General features: G+C 55.9%; 1 protein-coding gene across 1 annotated transcript in view; it reads right to left on the reverse strand.

Annotated features, from left to right (window-relative positions):
• KCNC1 (potassium voltage-gated channel subfamily C member 1) overlaps positions 1 to 18,129 on the reverse strand; it is a 44,144-nt gene that overhangs the window by 4,236 nt on the left and 21,779 nt on the right. Inside the window, exon 2 of the mRNA XM_040495691.1 lies at positions 6,396 to 7,329. Coding sequence (XP_040351625.1) covers positions 6,396 to 7,329 — 934 coding nt within the window. The remainder of the gene's footprint in view (positions 1 to 6,395; positions 7,330 to 18,129) is intronic.

An 18,129-nucleotide genomic window follows, 5' to 3' on the forward strand; every position in this document is an offset into this window, starting at 1 on the left:
CTGGTCACACAGTCTCCTCTGTCCCCAGACTCACTTTGGTCACTCTGCATGCCCTGTCCCCTATCCAGACTACTCACGGTCACCCAAGTCTCCTCCAGATTCAACCTGGTACTCTATATAGCCCACCCCACACCGTCCAGGCCTGGCCACACAGTCTCTCTTTCCTCACACAGGTCCAATTCAACCATTCAGTCTGCTCCATCCCCCCACACAGACTTAAGCTAGTCACTCAGTCTGCTCTGAGCCCCACACAGACCACGCCGGTATCCACCATCTCGTTCCGCCCCCAGCGGGCCTGGTCAGCTTGCACAGGCACAACAGGGATGTATGCATGAGGCAGTGACAGCGGGCCATGATTTGGGAGGGGTCCCCATTCCTCTGCCTCCTCACGGCAGCATCCCGGCAAAGCAGAGCAAATGGACGTGTAAAGACAACAGCGGCGGATGGACTCGGGTGGGTAAAGGGGAGTCTTGGCCTCTGTGAGAGCCTGAGAAGGAACCTGGGCAGAGGTTTGAGGAAACATTCGGGGGGCAAAGCACGGCCAGAACAGGAGCTCTCCCTCTCCCAAGTCCAGAAGCAGAGCCGTGGAAGTCTCTGGAGCTGGCAGAGGTAGCTTGTCTGACCTCGGGTCCCGCCCATCACTCTTGGGGACTGAGCCTGCCCCTTGCTCTCTGACCTCAGAGCAGAATCTTCCAGGCCAGGGTAGGGCAAGTCAGTCCCCACGGTGGGCTTCCTCAAAGACTTCATCTGGGGTGAGAGAACCTCAAGGGAAGACGACACCAACATGGGTGTGAGCACGAGGGGAGACTTCTCTGAAAGACTAAAGAGGGGACCCTCCTCCGTGACCCTGTTCACATCATGTAACTACACGCACAAGTGATCCTTCTCCGTGTGCACACACTCAGCGTGCCCGCGGGTGGGATCACGGCCCGTGTGCACATCATGTCACTACAAAGAGGCAGTCAGTCAAAAGAGAAATGGACCAATCAGGTTTATTCGTAAAGCAAATCCAAAAAAAATCCCATCATAATTTTGGAACTTAAAAAAAAGGTCTGTCGTACAAGATGGCAAAGCATTTCACGTACAGTGCGTTTCTCGACAAATCCCAGGGGCTTCGCTCCCCGATTTATTCTGAACCAGAAAGGCCAGTTACCAAGGTAACTCTGACACCACGTGACTGGGGCCTCTCTGGGGTCTGGGAGCTGCCTAGCACTTGGGGCGTGTCTGTGGGCACACACGTGTGCACACGGACAAGCCCCGGCCTGCCCCCCATTCTGGCCGGCCCCTGTCTTCCCTCCCGAGGGAGGGGCTGAGGGAGGAAGGCAGCGGGAGAAAGAGGGGAAATCTCAGGGAGGAGAGAGTGGATGAGGATGTGGAGTTGGGGCCCACGGTACCCTGCACAAATTGTCCTCAAGGGGAAAACGGCAAATCCTACCCGGCAGCATCGCCATCTGGGAGGGGAGCCAGGACTTGCTGTCTCTCTGTTTGCCATCATCTGTCTGTCACTGGAGATTTCTGCAGAGGGTAGTTCTTGCCCAGGGGCGGGTCAAAGGTGGGCGGTAGAGCCTGAGACCCCTCCTTTCGCTCGGAGTGCTGAGCCCCCACCCACCGGCTCTGCCCCTCAGTGCTGCGCCCCTGCAGAATCAAGCTCCCTTGGCCTTTAAGGGGCCCAAAGTCGGGCTGGTCTTCCCTGCAGGGGCAGGGGGCAGGGGCAGCCATCAGGCATCCCGGGTGGGTGTGAGCTGGGCACCTTTCTCTCCCTGGAGGGACTCCAGGATATCCCTGGGGCCTGCTTCTTCTCTCAACCATGATGACCTTGAAGGGGAAGGTGTGTTTAGGTCTTGCTCTGTGAAGGAGCCAGCTTCCTTCTCCGTGGTTTGGGGTGCTCTCAGAAAACTGGGAGCATTCTCCCACCCCAACTCCAGAGGGGTGTCTGGAAGGGAGGCCACAAGGAGGGGCCAACTCTCGAGACCTGGAGAACCCCTGAAAAAGACCAGAGGTGCCAGCTCACCCTCCTGCCCCCATCCTGTCCTTTGAATGAGATGGCCACCAGGAGCCCCGGTTCCCACCTGCTCCCCAGAAGGCTCAGAGCCCTGCTCCCCTGGCCCCAGGCCCCTCGGCCCCCACTAGACCCGCCGGTCTGCGATGATGAAATGACAGCATGGGCAGCGTCTCACGGAGATGGTTTCCAGGCTTTGAAATGGGCTGAGATAGATGAGCATCCGCAAGAGGGTCATTTTTTTTTAAACTTTGGAGCAAGGAGAACCCGGTGTATGGGCCCTCAGCCAGCGGGGCCGGCTTTTCTGCCCTGCTCTCCGGGCCCAGCCGATGTACTTACTGTTCACACCAGCAGCGGGCGCCAGGGGGCGCACGCCGGGCTGGGGCAGGGTGGGGGTTGCTGGGCATTTCCTTGGGTTTAGCCCCGAGGGGTCTGCCCAGCTGGGGCTCAGGGAAAAAGTCCCAGGCTAACTGGGGACAGTCTGTGAGAGACACGAGCGGAGTATAATCACGAGAACTGGCACAAGTCATGCAACAAAACGAGGAGAGAGAGAAACATGATTAGTGGAGAGAGAGAGAAAGAGAGAAAATGTGAACAACACAGAAAAGAACACCCATGCCTGGCCCTCAGAGTGGGTTCATTTCTCTACTGCTTCCACCTTGGCCCACCTGGGGGCCACAAGGACCCCCCCTCCGGGCCGCAGCCGCCCCCCCTCGCCCTCTAACACGAGCGCAAACTCGGTGAGCCCATGCGGAGAGGCCCTGCCCACACCCTGCCTGGTCACCTCTGCCCGACCCTGTGACCCTCCCCACACCCCCACCCCTCCTCGCCCCGGGCTGCCACCACTCCCGGCACCCACTGCAGCCCAGCAGGGGAAAAACTGGAGGGCCGGGGCTGGGGGCACTCCGGACTCAGCTGCTCAAAGGAGAATCCCCCTCCACAGATGTCCCAGAGGCTGCAGTGGTGGCTCCTGAGGAGCCCAGATAGGAGCTTGCTCCAGGACTTCATGCTGCCCTACATGCCCATGGGCAAAAAGTGAGTCTGGCCATCAACCCTCCCCCCTGTCAGCCCCCTGCTCACCTATGGTGGGACCCCGCAGCCCCGGACGCAGCACCACAGAGGACCAACCCGTATCACAGGAGCGGAGATGGACAAGACACGCACGTGAATGAACATGGCAGGACAGGGGGAGCATTCCGAGCTCTCCAGAGCAGGACCCTGGCTGCAGACGGGGGGAGGGAGACCCTTTCTGGGAGACAAGCAGCTGCTCCTGGGCCATCAGCCCCACGCAGTCCCTGACTATGTGGGGTGCCCTGCTAGCATCCCCCCATGAGGCACTATGATCCCCACAGGATGAACCCCCCCTTCCCCCCCCCCCCCCGCCCAAACACTGAGGCCATGCTAGCCATGGTACAGAGGAGGAGACCAGATCATCCCTCACAGACACACAGACCTGAAGCTTCAGGACAGACCAAGAGGTGGGGGTGAGGGAGGGTGCTGTTGATACGACTGGGAGGCCTTGCTTGAGTCCTGGGGGTCTGGCCCTGGGGGGTCAGGGGTAGGGGAAGTGCCAGAGCTGGGCATTTAGCCTTCAGCCAGATTCTAAAAGTGGAATTGGAGAACCCAGGTTTTGTGGAGGCCATTTGAGTGTCCTTGGGGGCGGAGTGAGGCTGGAAAGGCCTTGGGGGCTGCATCTTACCTCTCTCAATTCTTGTAGGGTCAGCTCTCCACCCACATTGGCCTCCCTCACCTCTGGCCACCCCACTCACTCACAGACACCCCCACACCCATCTAGGTGTGTCGGTGCGAGCAGAGAAGGAGGCAAACAGGAAGGGACTCAGTGATACAGAGATGGGGAGGCCACCCCTTGAGGACCACAGACCTTGGTGATAGATCATCAGGGTCTCACACATCAGCTTTTGGAGGGAGGAGGAGTGTTCTGGGGCAGGGGGTGGGGGGGGTGAGGCTCACAGGGGTCTGGGAACCACGATGGATAGGTCTGGACAGCAGGACAGCACCTCCAAGGGAAGTGAGTACTTGGGAAGGGAGGGAGGGCGGAGTGTGGGGCTGGGGAGAGAAAGGCAGGAGGGTGCTGGCATCTGGGCTCCAGAGGGCAAGCTTGAAAGGCCCCAGATCCCTCCTCAGCCAGAGATTGCCTGAGCCAGCGCTCTCTGGGTCCCTGAGATCTGGGGCCATAACAAAGAGGCTCCCGGGAGCAGAGCTGCCATGACTATGGGGCCCGGGGGATTCACCAGGAGTGAAAAGGTTCACAGGTCTGCTGCAGCACGGGAAGAGGGCTGTGTCTCTGGGATTAGCTGGTGCACATGTCAGAACACAAACGTCTGTACTCGGTGTGTGTGTGTGTGTGTGTGTGTGTGTGTGTGTGTGGGCTCTCAGCACATGGAGAATACTGGCATTTTCTAGGAGTACAGAGGAGTCTGTGCCTGACTGGAGTGACTGGGGGTCCCTGGTAGGCTGGCCTGGGCACCCAAGCCTAGGGCACTGATCCTGACAGATCCAGTGTTGGAGAGGATGTGACAGAAGGGCCAAGTAGCGCCATGGTGGTGTCACCCAGGTTGAGCTCTTCCTATGGGGCCCAGAGTGAAGGTGGAGGCTAGGCCAGGCCAGACCCTCCCCAGAGCCCCAGGAATCTTCCTTGCCATGACAGTGGCTCCTGAGGTCAAACGTCCACCTAATCCAGAGCAGAAAGGTGGGGTGGGAGATTTCCACTGGCCTGTGCCTCACCTGGTGAGCAGGAGCCATGCCTTGCCCCACTCAGGGCCCCTGTTCCAGCCTCTGAGACCCTTGCCCAACCCATGGCTCAGCCCAGGACACTAACCACATTCCTTTTGGGTGCCTACAGGAATCCAGGAAGCGGGAAGGGGAGGGGTATGGGGCCAGATGAAGGGGCAGGAAAGCCCCCATGGGCAGAGAAGTGGGCCTTGAGGGTATTGCACTAGGCAGCATAGGTGTGGGGTGAAGCCAGGTTGGGAGCAGGATGGGGTGGTGGGTGCATCAGCAGGGAAGAAAGAATCAATCATCCACTGGGCGAGGCCACTCAAACCGGGGGAAACTTGCTCATCCAGGGCTGAGCTAGCCTGCCAGACCTGGGCACAGGGACCTCCTCCATAGACTAAATGCTACTTATCAACTCACTCGGCCTCCCTCACCCCGGCACTTCTTAGCTCAGCGTTGTCATTCTTCTCTGGGTCATTCATCTCCTTGAAATCCCTGTGTCCACAGAATAAGTCGATGGTATTCCATGGGTAGAGGTAGACTATGGGCTTTATATCTTCGGACCAGAGCCCCGTGATCAACTTTATGTGCTATGTGCAGGTTCTCATAAAACTGAGATAGTCCCATAACGAACCACTAGCCATGGAATATGAGAATATATCCCACGGTGACTAGTATTGTTTCATGGCCCCCCTCCCCCCTGGACCCCCACTGGATTCACGGGAATGTGGTTGTACACTGGTCTGGATGTCATGTATTGCTGCTGCAGTCCCCACTGCCGGAAACGGGGAGAACCCTCGGTGGGAGGTTGTTGCTGGTCTGTAGTGCTTTCGTCTAAGCTGCCCGGGGTGGTGGCCCCCTCTAGTCCTTTGCTCACCAGTCGCTTCCATCAGAAGGCCACCGGAAACTCCCACTCGACCATCAACCCAAACAGACAACGTGAAAGCTAGAGTCGCTCCAACAGGTTCCTAAAGATAAATGCTAAACTCTAGAGTGGTGGAAGAAGATGAGTTGGTTCGGCATGCTATGGGGTAAGTAAGCTTGTTACGGAGGGCTCCAGACGTCTCCTGGGACGCACCTGGAGCTAGGCAGCCGGAATCAGAGCAGTTCTACTCAGCTATGGAGACAGGCTCTGTTGGGGGTGAGATTCCTGGCTACTGCCTTTGCAGGGACCCTCCTGCCAGATCCCATGCACCAACTGTGCCTTCTGCACAGCCTGAAGGGAGCTGAGTAAAGACCAAATCAGAAGCTGTCTGGCATTTCCGAAACTCACCCACCCCTGCCCTGCCCCGACACTGGGACAGTGGCCCGAGTCAGAGACTCACGCTTGACTCCTGCCCACCAAGCAGCAGCCCCCTGGGCTCCTGCTAAGAGAGTCCTCAGCAACCTCGCGGGCCATGTCGTCTCTTCAGAACCTCACGAGACCAGCGCGCCAACCTCCTTACCCAGGGCCACCAGTGAGGTTCCTCCAGCAGGCTCTCGCCTTGTGAATTTGGCTGCCCAGCATCTCCCTGGGCCCCCAGGCTCCACACCTCGACACTGAGTGCGGGGTCCGGGGTTGCCCACGGAACTAAGGAAGCAGTCTGACTGAATCTGGAATCATCGCTACGGGGGGCAGAGGTGAAAGGTCAGATCGACATGCCTCTAAGAGGTTTCCTACCTGCTCTGTTAATTTCTAAAATTTCTTCCTGGGCCAGCGGGCATGTGTCACTCTGAGTACTGTGGTGTGGAGAGTTTACGACAGATTTACAATAATTGGGAGATCCCAGCTGCGGTGGCCGTGGAATATGCTTCTTTTTTTTCTTTGGTAGTTTCTGCTTAGCCATGGCTAAGGAGTAATACATCCCAAAATTGTTCACGATGACGGGCACGGGCATGGCGATGGTCAGCACGCCCGCCAGCGCACACAACGCTCCCACCAACATGCCGGACCACGTCTGCGGGTACATGTCTCCATAGCCCAGCGTCGTCATGGTGACCACGGCCCACCAGAAGCCAATGGGGATGTTCTTAAAGTGGGTGTGCTCACTGGCGCTGGGGTCATTGGGCTGTGCCCCTATCCTCTCGGCATAGTAGATCATGGTGGCGAAGATCAGGACACCCAGGGCCAGGAAGATGATAAGCAGCAAGAACTCATTGGTGCTGGCGCGGAGAGTGTGGCCCAGAACCCGCAGGCCCACAAAGTGGCGGGTCAGCTTGAAGATGCGCAGGATACGCACAAAGCGGACGACACGCAGGAAGCCCAGGACATCCTTGGCAGCCTTAGAGGACAGGCCACTCAGGCCCACCTCCAGGTAGAAGGGGAGGATGGCCACAAAGTCAATGATGTTGAGCGAGTTCTTGATGAACTCCACCTTGTTAGGGCAGAAGACCACACGCATGAGGAACTCGAAGGTAAACCAGACAACACAGACGCCCTCAATGTAGGTGAGGAAGGCCTCCGTCTCCGCCTCCCGGTAATAGCGCACTTGCGTGCCATTCCGAACAGTCTCGATCTCTGTCTTGTTCACGATGGGATTGAAGCGCTCGTGGGTCTCCAGGCAGAAGGTGGTGATGGAGACCAGGATGAAGAAGAGGGAGGCAAAGGCCACATACTGCGGAGGAGAAACACAGCGTCAGAGGGAGGCCCTCCCATCCCGAGCAAAGAAACCTGAGGTACCTTTTCATTGGGTCTAGTCAGAGGCCCGGCCAAGGGAAGACGCCTGCACAATGCCCCCCTCCAACGTGGGCCAAACTGATGGGCCACTTTTCCCTCCTCAGAGCACCAGGTAAGGAGGCTCGGGGGCAGGTAAGAAGTTGTGGAAGAGGTTGCTTTATTGTCACAAATGCCTTTCCTTTCCTCCTGGATGCACAGCTAGACTATATTTACCAGGCTTCCTTGGGGGTTAGGTGGGGTGACGTGACTGAGCTCAGGCCAGTGGACAGCACATAAAAGGGGCATGCACTGATGACAGGCCTGCCTCACAGAACCTATTCTACTCAATCTTCCAGGCTCTCTTTCTTCCCCCAACTGCCAGTTAAATGCTGAGGGCCTAGGGGCCAGTAGGGCCACCACAAGAATGTAGCCTCGGTCCCTGAAAAGAAAGATAGCCACTAAATACCTGAGTGGGAAATAAACTACTAATGTATTAAGCTGCTGTGACTTGGGAGTGATTTAGTAAAGCACTTAGCCCACCCTGAATAATAAAAGTGACATAGCCTGCGGAGGCCGAAGGTGGCAGGGGAATGACGGGGAGTAGCTATGATGGAATCTGGTCCCTCAAAGGCCACATGGCCCATCTTTCCTCATTCCTACTGCAGTCCATTTGCTCTCTCAGGAATCTGTACCTCGTTGATGCGGTCTCTTTCAGGTTCTTTCCCATCTAGAACTGCAAAAGATATATATCAGCCCCAGGGTGCCGGATGACTTTTATACTCCCTCCCTGTCCCCCCTAGGAACTCCCACCACCAACTTGGAGGTGAGATCCCCCTTCCTGGAGGTATTGAAAGAGAGGCTAAACGGTCATTTGTCGGCGATACTGCGTGGCAGGTTCAGGCATCAGAAGGAGAATCGGACTGGGGTCCTTAAAGGCACCATAAACCAGTGTCTGCTCCTCTCCAGCTGCCTGTCAGCACTAGCGTAGGGGAGCGGGTGGGAGGGAGGAAGGAGCTGCTGGGGGGCTGGGGCTTTCCAAACAGATGTGGGTGCCTCCTCCTCTCCGACCCCACCAGTGAGAAGGAAATGGCTGGGGTGACCCAGCCTGTCCAGAACCACCTGCTCCGGCCCTGAGCCCCTGGAGAAAGGTTCAGGAGCTCCTTTGGTTTGGTTTGCCGGCCCCATCTCATGCCCCTGGGCTTCTCTAGCTGCCAGCAGACACGGGTACCTGAGGGAAGAGAATGGAGCAGCTGTCTGAGTTCCAAACCCTCCTGCTCAGACTGAATTCCTCTTCTTCCAGGCTTCAGTCGGGCCTCCCAGAGCTCTAGAGGAACACTGGTCAGTGGGTTCTCCTCCAGGAGCCCGGCCGGTCATCCCTGCCTGCCTGTGCCCACAGCTCCCCTCCTCTCCGGGTGCCGCCTTCTCCCAGCCTGTGCAAGACAATGTCCAGAGCAAGGCCATCTTCCTGGAAATGGCCCCAGGTTATACAGTCTGGAAGGGGTGGCCCCTGTGTTCTCCAGAGCTGCCCTCACAGATAACTTCAAGGAGTGCCAAGACCCCACTCTGTATCCACAACAAGAGGCAGCCGTGCTACTTCTAGCGACCCTGTAGTCTGCACGGACGCACCTCCCCACCTGTGGCGGTAGGCAGGGGGCAGCACTGGAAGTCCAAGAACAGCCCTGTCTGGGTTGACCATGGCCATGGAACCTGGCACCTAACATGGCATGCTTCTCGAAACCAAGAACTATATGGACCTTTCTTTTTTTTTTTTTTCCAACGTTTTTTATTTATTTTTGGGACAGAGAGAGACAGAGCATGAACGGGGGAGGGGCAGAGAGAGAGGGAGACACAGCATCGGAAACAGGCTCCAGGCTCCGAGCCATCAGCTCAGAGCCCGACGCGGGGCTCGAACTCCCGGACCGCGAGATCGTGACCTGGCTGAAGCCGGACGCTCAACCGACTGCGCCACCCAGGCGCCCCTATATGGACCTTTCAAGTCACATTCTGGGTTGGAGAAAGGGGAGAGGAGAGGGAAAAGGACAACGTCAGCATTTTAGAATGCTAAAGTAAGAGCAGCCTTTAGAGATTATCTGGTCCAAGGCACTACATGCTATAGATGGGAAGCCTGAGGCCCCCAAGTAGGAAGAGGTCTCCCCGAGCCATGCATTGTAGTAGGCTCATGGTCCTGTTGGTTTTAGGGCACTGGACCATTTTCAAACATTTTATCCCAGACTACTATCAAGTGCGTCCTTCCTCCCATCCACTGATCGATCCCTCCTTTCTGTCACTCATCTATCCTTACTTCTTTCCTTCTTCCCTCCCTCCCTCCCTTCCACTCCTCATCCTTCCTTCCATCCTCTCTCCCTCCCCCTTCTCATCCCTCATGCATTCATTCTTCCCTTCCCTTTTCTCTTCTATTTTCCTTCCCTCCTTCTTCCTTTACTTCCTCACTCCTCCCTCCTTAGTCTCCTCCTTCCTTCCACCTGTCTGCCCATCCATCCCTCCCTCCCTCCATCCGTTTGTCCATCCATCCATCCATCCATCCATCCATCCTTTCTTTCTTCCACTCTTTACCAGGCACTGGGTTATGCCCAGCAGAGTGGAATAAAGCCTCAGCCCAACCCTCAGGGAGCTCCCTGCCCAGCTGAGGGTGAAGGGCACCCACAGAGACACATACAATGCAGGGGACTGCAAAGTCAAGCTCCCTCAGCCCTATGAGGCAGGTGGGGTTTGGACAAGGTGGGGCAGGGTAGCTACAGACTTAAGCCAGGTCTTCCAACTCCAGAAACAGCTCTTTAAAGATCCCTACAGAAGTGGACCAGGAAAGCAAAGTGGAAGCAACTGGAAAAGGCCACCACCTCTGACCCAGGTTGATCCAGCTCCAGAGCCCCTTCCATCACCAGGGCTGCCAAAGCTCTTGGGGCTAAAAACACATTCCCAAATGCCGGGTATTTGCCTCCAGTACCTCCTCTGGAGGGCCCCATCTTAGAGCTTGGCATTCACCAGATCCCAAAGGGCAGGCCATGCCCCTCCCTGGATTTTGTGAGAGAGGAGAACATGCACATTGTGAGTGTCCGAGGAATGCTGAGAGGCAGGGCCCACTGCACCCCTGGGCTCCTGATCCTGGCCAACGGCAGAAGGCCCGAGACACCTCCCCTCCCCACTGCACCATCAGCCATCCACTTCCCCCAAACCTCCCCCAATCTGTCCTCCTCTGTCCCCTCTGCTCACACATGACTCTCTCTCAACAGGACCCCTACCATCGAAGCTTTAGTAGGCTTTAGACTTAGAGTCTCAGCCACCTACCACCTACCTACCAGAGCTGGCATCCCAGCTCTCTGCCCAGGCCATCTGACCATGCTGCCCACAAAGAAAAACCCTGACTCCTCAACCTAACACAGGAGACTCTCTGTGCCTGGCCCCACTGACTTCCCAGGGCTCTCTTCCTACATGTACCCAACATTCTTGCCACATGAAACTCTCTGACATTTCTGACCCCTCTCTCCATGTCTCCCCTGACTCCATGTCTTTGCACTTCTGGAAAAACTCATTCATCCTTCAGTACCCCCCTAAGTAGCCCTACTCCTGGGACACTTTCTCCAGGTGAGGCTCCTTTTGGTAGCTGAGGCCCTAAGGAGGCAGCAAATGAAGGGATCCCTCTCAAAGAGTCTCTAAATTCACCCCCAGGGGGGCAGCAAGACTCTGGCTCATTAGTGCTTGGGGAGACTCGTGGAAACAGCCCAGACACGGCACTGACGTCCCAGGGGCCTTCTCACTCCCAGGGGCCTTCTCATTCCCAGGTGCCCCCACAGGCCCATAGAGCTCTCAACTTATCTGCCCCTCTCACAAGACAGGTCCTGATGGGAGCACTGAGGCCCTGAAAGACGGCAAGTCTTATAAAATTAGGGTAGAATAAATTATTGGTTCTCAGCAACCAGTGGGCATCCTGTCTAGATTCCTTCCTCTCTGGGCCCCAGTGCCCAGGGGGTTGGTGGGGGTGGGGTGGCAGTAGCAGCCCAGCCTAGAGCCAGGTGCTAGGCCTCCTTTCTCAGGAGGAACCAGGGGAAGTGGAAGCCAGGCCTGCTGCCCTGTCTAGGCTTCCTGAGCACCTGCTTTCTTGGCCTCTGCTGCTAGTAGGCCTGGTTCTTAGTCACAGGGAGAGCCCCCAGCAACATCCAGGTCCAAGTGGGCCCTTAGGAGGGCTGTGGAGGAAGGTGCCCCTGGTTCGCTCAGCCTGCCACATTCTCCTAGGCCCAGAGACCAGGAGGCCAGGCACAGCACACCGCCAAAGCAAGAGCTCACACCCAGCTGAGTCCCAGCTTCTTTTGGTCCCTCCTCAGGGAAGCCGAGCACAGGAAGGAGAGAGGAGGTAGCTACCAAAGCGAAGAACCCATTCTGCACCTTTTGTCCTCTCCTTGACCTAGTGAGACAGGTGGCCTTACCCCACTGTGCCAAGAAGGAAACCCAGGGACAGAGAGGTCAGGGACTAAACCAAGGCTTCAGAGCTAGTGATGACGCTGAGGCTTGGACCCAAGTTTGTCCTGCTCCAAAACCTAAACTCTTTCTACCGCCAGAGTTGCCAAAGCTCTTGGGGCTAAAAATACAGTCCTGGACACTTAGTAGCTGGCCCTGATTGTATCTGGATGCCACCATCTTGGAGCTTGGCACCTACAACTCAGACTCCCTGAGGGAAAGTGGTACCCACCCGCTGTGAGGGAGAGAACTGGGGTGCCTGACTCCTTGGGCAGGGGCCCAGCCATGTCTATATTGTTCTTGGGCCTTGCTGCCCAGGCCTTGCTAGCTACTGGGGAAACAGCAGCCCCGGGGGCAGGGATGCTACCTCAGGGGATGGCCGAGCAGCCTCGGCAAGGAGTGAGATCAGGAGCCATCTCTACAGCAATCCTGGGCTGACACCCCCAGGACTGTAGGGGCTGTAGGCAAGGGCAGGGGCTGCACCCCATGTAAGTTGCCTGCCTCCCAATCCCCAGTCACCCAGAGACCACGGACACATACAATTACCCAGAGTACACACCTCACCCCTTACCTAAACACATATGCTGTCCGTGTGGCCACACAAACTACAGCCCAGGGTCCCAACCACACATACATAGATGGATGGTACTGAAACGTATTACCGCACACGGAACATAAACACGCAGGTGCCATACTCTTCCGCAAGGTGCACACGGCTGCGGCCCCCCACAGCACTTGGGCACACACGCTCAGAGCACACGGATAATGCAGCAGCCATTACCACACATTCTTGCTATGAATAGAAGAGACCCCGGGCATTGCCACTCAGCTGGCCCCTCCTCTGCCCACCTCACCCCCACCCCAGGTGTGACTGACTCAGTGTCTGTCTCTCCCACAGGACAACAGCTCCAGCCCACCTTGCCTCTGCCTCGTCAGCCTTTCCGTGCCCTCAGCCTGCTTGCCCTGCTCGGATGGTGCCAGCTCCTGGATCTCCAGTCCCTAGACTTGCCCTTCATCTATCAGCTTCCTGATTTCCTGCCATCTGCCAGACCTTGTCTCCTTTCCCACCCCAGCAGCAGCCTTGCCCCCCACAGCCAGGATCCAGGCCGCAGTAAGGCCAGGATCTCCTGGGCTACTAGTCTGATGGGAGCACAAAGGAAGATTTGCCTGACATCCCAGGGACAGTTGTCACCTAGCCTGGCCACCTCAGAGGCCACCCAGTGAAATTTTAAGACAATGCAGGCAAGACCGCCTGATAATGCAGCATAAACCCAAGCTGGCAGTCCTGGCTTTTTTTTTTTTTTTCCCCAGAACCAAATCACAAACTGTGAGAGACCCACCAATTGTGTTCTAGAAAGTGGTAGCCATGGCAACGGAACGAGGCATCCCATTTCTATGGTAACCAGGGTGGTGAAGCTGTTGGCTGCAAAGTCAGACAAACCTACTAAAGATCTGTTGACTTAAGAAGATGTTTCATAAATCACCAAGTTATTTTTATTGTAACCCCACCCCTGAAACCATAAATCAGAAAAGCAATTTACTATCTATTAAAATGACCAATATGTGCTATGACTTCCATTTATAAATTATTTATGCCACAGTCATCTGTAGAAAATTGTGCTTGCCTTTCAGAATTGTTCAGGGGTTTGCCGTGGGGATCTGTGCTCTTGCAGTTTGGCATTCCAGGAACAAGACGATGGTTGTAACGTGGCACAGGGACCGCCACTCTGGCCCGACGTTCACTTGCTGGGTGACCTTGGCAAGTCACTTCCCCTCTCTCGGCCTCAGTTTTATCACTGGCACACTGAGGGATGGACTTGGTCCCTTCCGAGGGTTCTGAGACCAGGCAAGGCTATAGGCACTGGGGCTAATCATGGGAACCCTGGCTGCTGTCCAGGCCCCGAGCCCCCTGAGGCTTCAGGTCAGTTTTTTCGCCTAATTAGATCTGCCCAGCGGGGGTACACAGCGTTTGAGTTAATCCATGCAGAGTCAGTGATGCAGAGCAGGCGGGATGGCCAATTGGCCTAAATAAATTGTCAGTCGAGTTGAGTTTGGAAACTGAATTACACTCATCTGGACTTCCTTGGACTGGGCAGGCCTGTGGTGTGCTGGGCTGGCTGAGGACCACAAGGGGGCGACCGGGGAGGAGGCTCCTTGGGGTCTAGTCCTTTTTTTGGGTTCATTAATAAATGGGGGGCCCTGAGCACTCAGTCCTGGCACCCGGGTCCCTGCCCCTGTTCCTTTTCACTAATCCTTCTCTAGCTCAGGGAGCAGAAGGAGGGTGGGGGGAGCTCCCCATGGCGCTACATGGAGGGTTTGAGCAGGAGCGTGTGAGAGTTTGCGCAAAGAACATAACATGGCCAAGTGGGTGCCTGTTGGGGTAAGTCCGTGTTTGGGGGCGAATGCTGGGTGAGGGGGAGAGGCTGTGTAAATGTGGAATAGGTATACACATGGTGAACATGTGTCACCGGTTTATGTGACCTAACTCCAGGCATGCACGAAAGGCTTGTGTAAATGGTCACTATGTGTAGGTGTGTGCTTCATACAGGTGGTAGAAGTGTGTGTGTGTGTGTATGTGTGTGTGTATTAGGACACATATGAGCTGTGGTGTGTGTGCTTGTATGCGTACAAGGACACGTATGGGGTGTGATGTGTATGTGTTTGTGTGTATAAGGACACATATGGAATGATATGGAAGGGGGTGTGTACGAGCCATCTCCTAGGGGAGTCAGAGTCTCGGCACTCCGGATGTGTGTTCTCTGAGGTGAGACCCAGCCCAGGGCCATGACCAGAGATGGTCACTCACATACTAGTCTAGGGTTGTGCCCCTTTCTCTGGAACTATCTGTGACTGAGAGAAAGAGGAGAGAAAGGGCAGGGATGGGGAAAAGGCCACTGAGCCAGCCCAGGGAAGACCACAAGGGGCAGGGCTGTGTTCAGATCTGAATCCACTCATGCTGCGACACCAACCCTGTCAGCCTTGGCACCCAGCCTGCGCAGTAGGGGGAACCAAGACCAGAAAAGGCAGTCCCGGGCCTCCAGACTTCCAGAGAGACACTTCATTGACTTCACTCATGACCCTAGGCCTTGGTCATATCCAGAAAGGGCTGCCCCAACAGCTAGGCTGGCAACTTTTGAGGTGGCAGGGGTTCCCATGTTGCTTTCATGCCAGGATGCACATTATTTCACATTTTGGAAATGATGTACACATCCTTAAAATAGTCTATCTTACCATATCACCAACATGCTGCAATTTAACTCATGTCATGTCTTAGATCGATGGTACCTTGGACTTGTGAAAACATGGTCAGTAGAAACCTAGAACTCCAGGATGGAGGAGGCCCTCAGAGCTTTCTGGTCTAAAAGCTGCCCCTTGTGGCAGGAATGGAGAATTGGAGAAACAGCAAGGGAAAGGATCCGCCCAAGGTCACAGAGCTCTCAAGGTAGAGCAGAGATGACAGTGTTAGTACTGGGCTGCAGCCTGGAGCTTTCATCAACATGGCCTCTGAGACCTTGCTCGAAACGCCCTCCCAGGCCTCTCTGCTGTCCAGGCCCTGGTGCTGGCCAGACCCCAGGTCAAAAGGAGGCAATGGCCGTAGCAGAAAGGACAGGACCTTGAAGTCAGATCAACCTGAATTTGGGGCCTGGATTGGCTGGTGACCTTGGACTAGGGTCCAAGTGCTTAGGGTCACTTATCTCAGACGTAGATAAGTGAAGACTCTTACAGTCACGGGACAGAGACTACTGAGTTGGGAGACACCTGGGGGACTTGGGCAGACCTGCCCCCACATCATGAAACAGCACCACTGCCCTTCAGAGAGCCACGCATGTGGCATGAGTGAGGCTGGGTCCCTGCTCCTGCGTGGGCTTGACTGAGCAGCATAGTGACCAGTCTGCCCAACTAGGGCCAGCCCTGGTTCTGGAGAACAAGGGAGGAATGTTTCCTGAGAGCCAGCCCCTAGCAGATCCAGTGGGACAGGGTCAGAGGAGAAGTCTCTGCATTTAGCATGAAGGAGAACTTACTTGGTGGTGGCCAAACCCAGACCCTTTAGGAGGGTGGACAGGAAAGCAGAGAGTAAGAAGCCCTCCCTGGAGGCGCTCGGTGGGGCACGAGGGAGGCAGGAGTGGGCAGAGGCCTGGGTGATGGGGGGATGGTGGTGGAGCGTGCCGGGGGAGAGTGACTCAGTGGAGATACAAATGCAGAGTCCTTGGACCCATGCCCAGACGGTTCAGTAGTTGTGGGTGGGACCAGAAATTTCCCTTTAACTTGTGCCCTCGGTGACTCTGATGCCGCCAGCCCCATCTTGGCATTTGAGATCCATGAGGTCAGACGAGACCCAGGTGCCAAGCAGCTCAATGTCTGATCCTGAGACCACACTGGGGACTGGGAAGCCAGCAACATGGCAGAAGGAGGAGTCCAGCACTTGGCTTTGGAGACCTGAGTTTGAATCCCAGCTCTGCCCTTGGCTGTATGACTGCGGCAGGCAAGTTACGTCTAGGAAACTCAGTCCCATCATTTTTAAAGCGGGGACATCACAATAACAACACACCCAGGAAGCAAGATGCTATTGGAGGTCCCGGAGGAAAAGGCCAGGTGTCTAGGGTTTCCCCAGATCCAAGGCAGAATCCTGGGATAGGGAGAAACCTCCAGACTGCCAGTTCCCTTGCACACTGGTATTCCAGGAGCTGGGCCAAGGCGTTCCTCCACAAAAATCTAAACACAGCATTTTTTCCCCTGAATTATTGGGGGGTGGTAGTTGCAAGGCGCAGCAGCAACAGCTAAATGGAGAAATGTGTTTAAGTCTTTTTCCCTAATTTTTTCTGCTCCTGTTACCACTTGCCTGCTAACAGACCAGAAGCAAATGACAGCCTCAGGAGAGCCAATGGCATGGCCTTCAGAGCCTGTTTCCAGGCGCCACAGACCAAGGCAGAGCTATGTCCAAAGACCCAGCACTGTGGCCTCCAGCCCATGAGGGACACCCCTCAGGGTAATGGTGACTTAACATGCCCACTTCCACATGGTTATCCACGTGAGTCCCTGCCGTGGGGCTGGGAGCAGATGAGGCTTGGCGGGAAAGGACACTCAAGGTCATACAGTGAGTGGGATGTGAGCCAGAGCTCCCGGGCTTTCCGGTCTAACTCTGGTAACAAGATGGAGGCTAATGATGGCAGCTTCCCAGTCATGAGGAGGCCCCGTCTCCCGTGCTCTCCACGCATTGGCACATTTAAACCTCACGCCAGCCTCAGGGGTAAGTTCTGGTGTTATCATCACTCTTCAGATGAAGAGTCTGAGGTTTACAGAGATGAAAAATCTTGCCCAAGCTCTCAGAGGTTCTCAGTGGCGCTGTCAGCGCTGGCCGGTTTCGAAGCCCTGCCCTTCAGGCCTCCCGTAGGCCCCCGTGAACAGCTGGGCTGGCTACGCACGGTGTACGTCAGGCTGGCTGTGCCCCGAGAGCCAGACCAGGCTGCTCTGGCCGGGTTTCAACCTTAGTCAGCCCCAGGGAGGTACAGAGGCCTGCATGCCTTAGGGGAGTGGGGCTGTGCTAACCCAGAGTGCCCCTACGGCCCCACAGGCCAGGAAGGCCGGGGGTCAGGGCCCCGGACGATCTCAGCAGGAGCCAACATCCCACCCACTCCTGTGACCTGGAAGTCCCCCCAGGAGACCAGACAGTGCATACCCTCACCCATTAGCATCTTCAGCTCAGACAAACACCAGTGTTCCACGTAGGAAATCACTCTATTTCGGGACTTAGAACTGGGTCGAACTGTGTGTCTCTGTGGGGTCTACTTTTCTGTTAGTAAACGGTCAGTTATGGAACCCTTCATATTTTCTCGTTTGCTCTGACTGCCAGGGAGCTCGGTTAAAATTAGTGCTCGTTCTGAACTAGTTTTTGACCTGGGGTTGAGGTATTACTATTTCTTCTCTTTATTATATACTACTTCAATGTTTTCCTTTCTTCTTTTTTTCTAAGGATTCTGTTGCATGTGTGCCTCACGTGCCCCAAACTTCTTTGTGCCACAGACTGGAATACGAAATATGTGACTGAGACTCCGAGATCAGGAAGCGAGTAGGACGGCACCCCATATAGGATATTTGGCCTCCCATGCAGGCAACGCAGTAACCCCTCGCAGGAACCCTGAGGCAGACGTCTCTGTTGGTGACCGCTGGTGATGGAGACTTCCCGAGGCCACTCAACCTGTCTTTGGATAGCTCTAGAGATGTGCATTTATCACGTGTTCAGGTCAATCTTCCTGCCTTTCTCCCAGAGATCCCAGGTCTGCCCCCT

Source organism: Herpailurus yagouaroundi, unplaced genomic scaffold, assembly GCF_014898765.1.
Source record: "Herpailurus yagouaroundi ecotype Mexico unplaced genomic scaffold, PumYag 187, whole genome shotgun sequence".
Taxonomy (NCBI): Eukaryota; Metazoa; Chordata; class Mammalia; order Carnivora; family Felidae; genus Herpailurus; species Herpailurus yagouaroundi.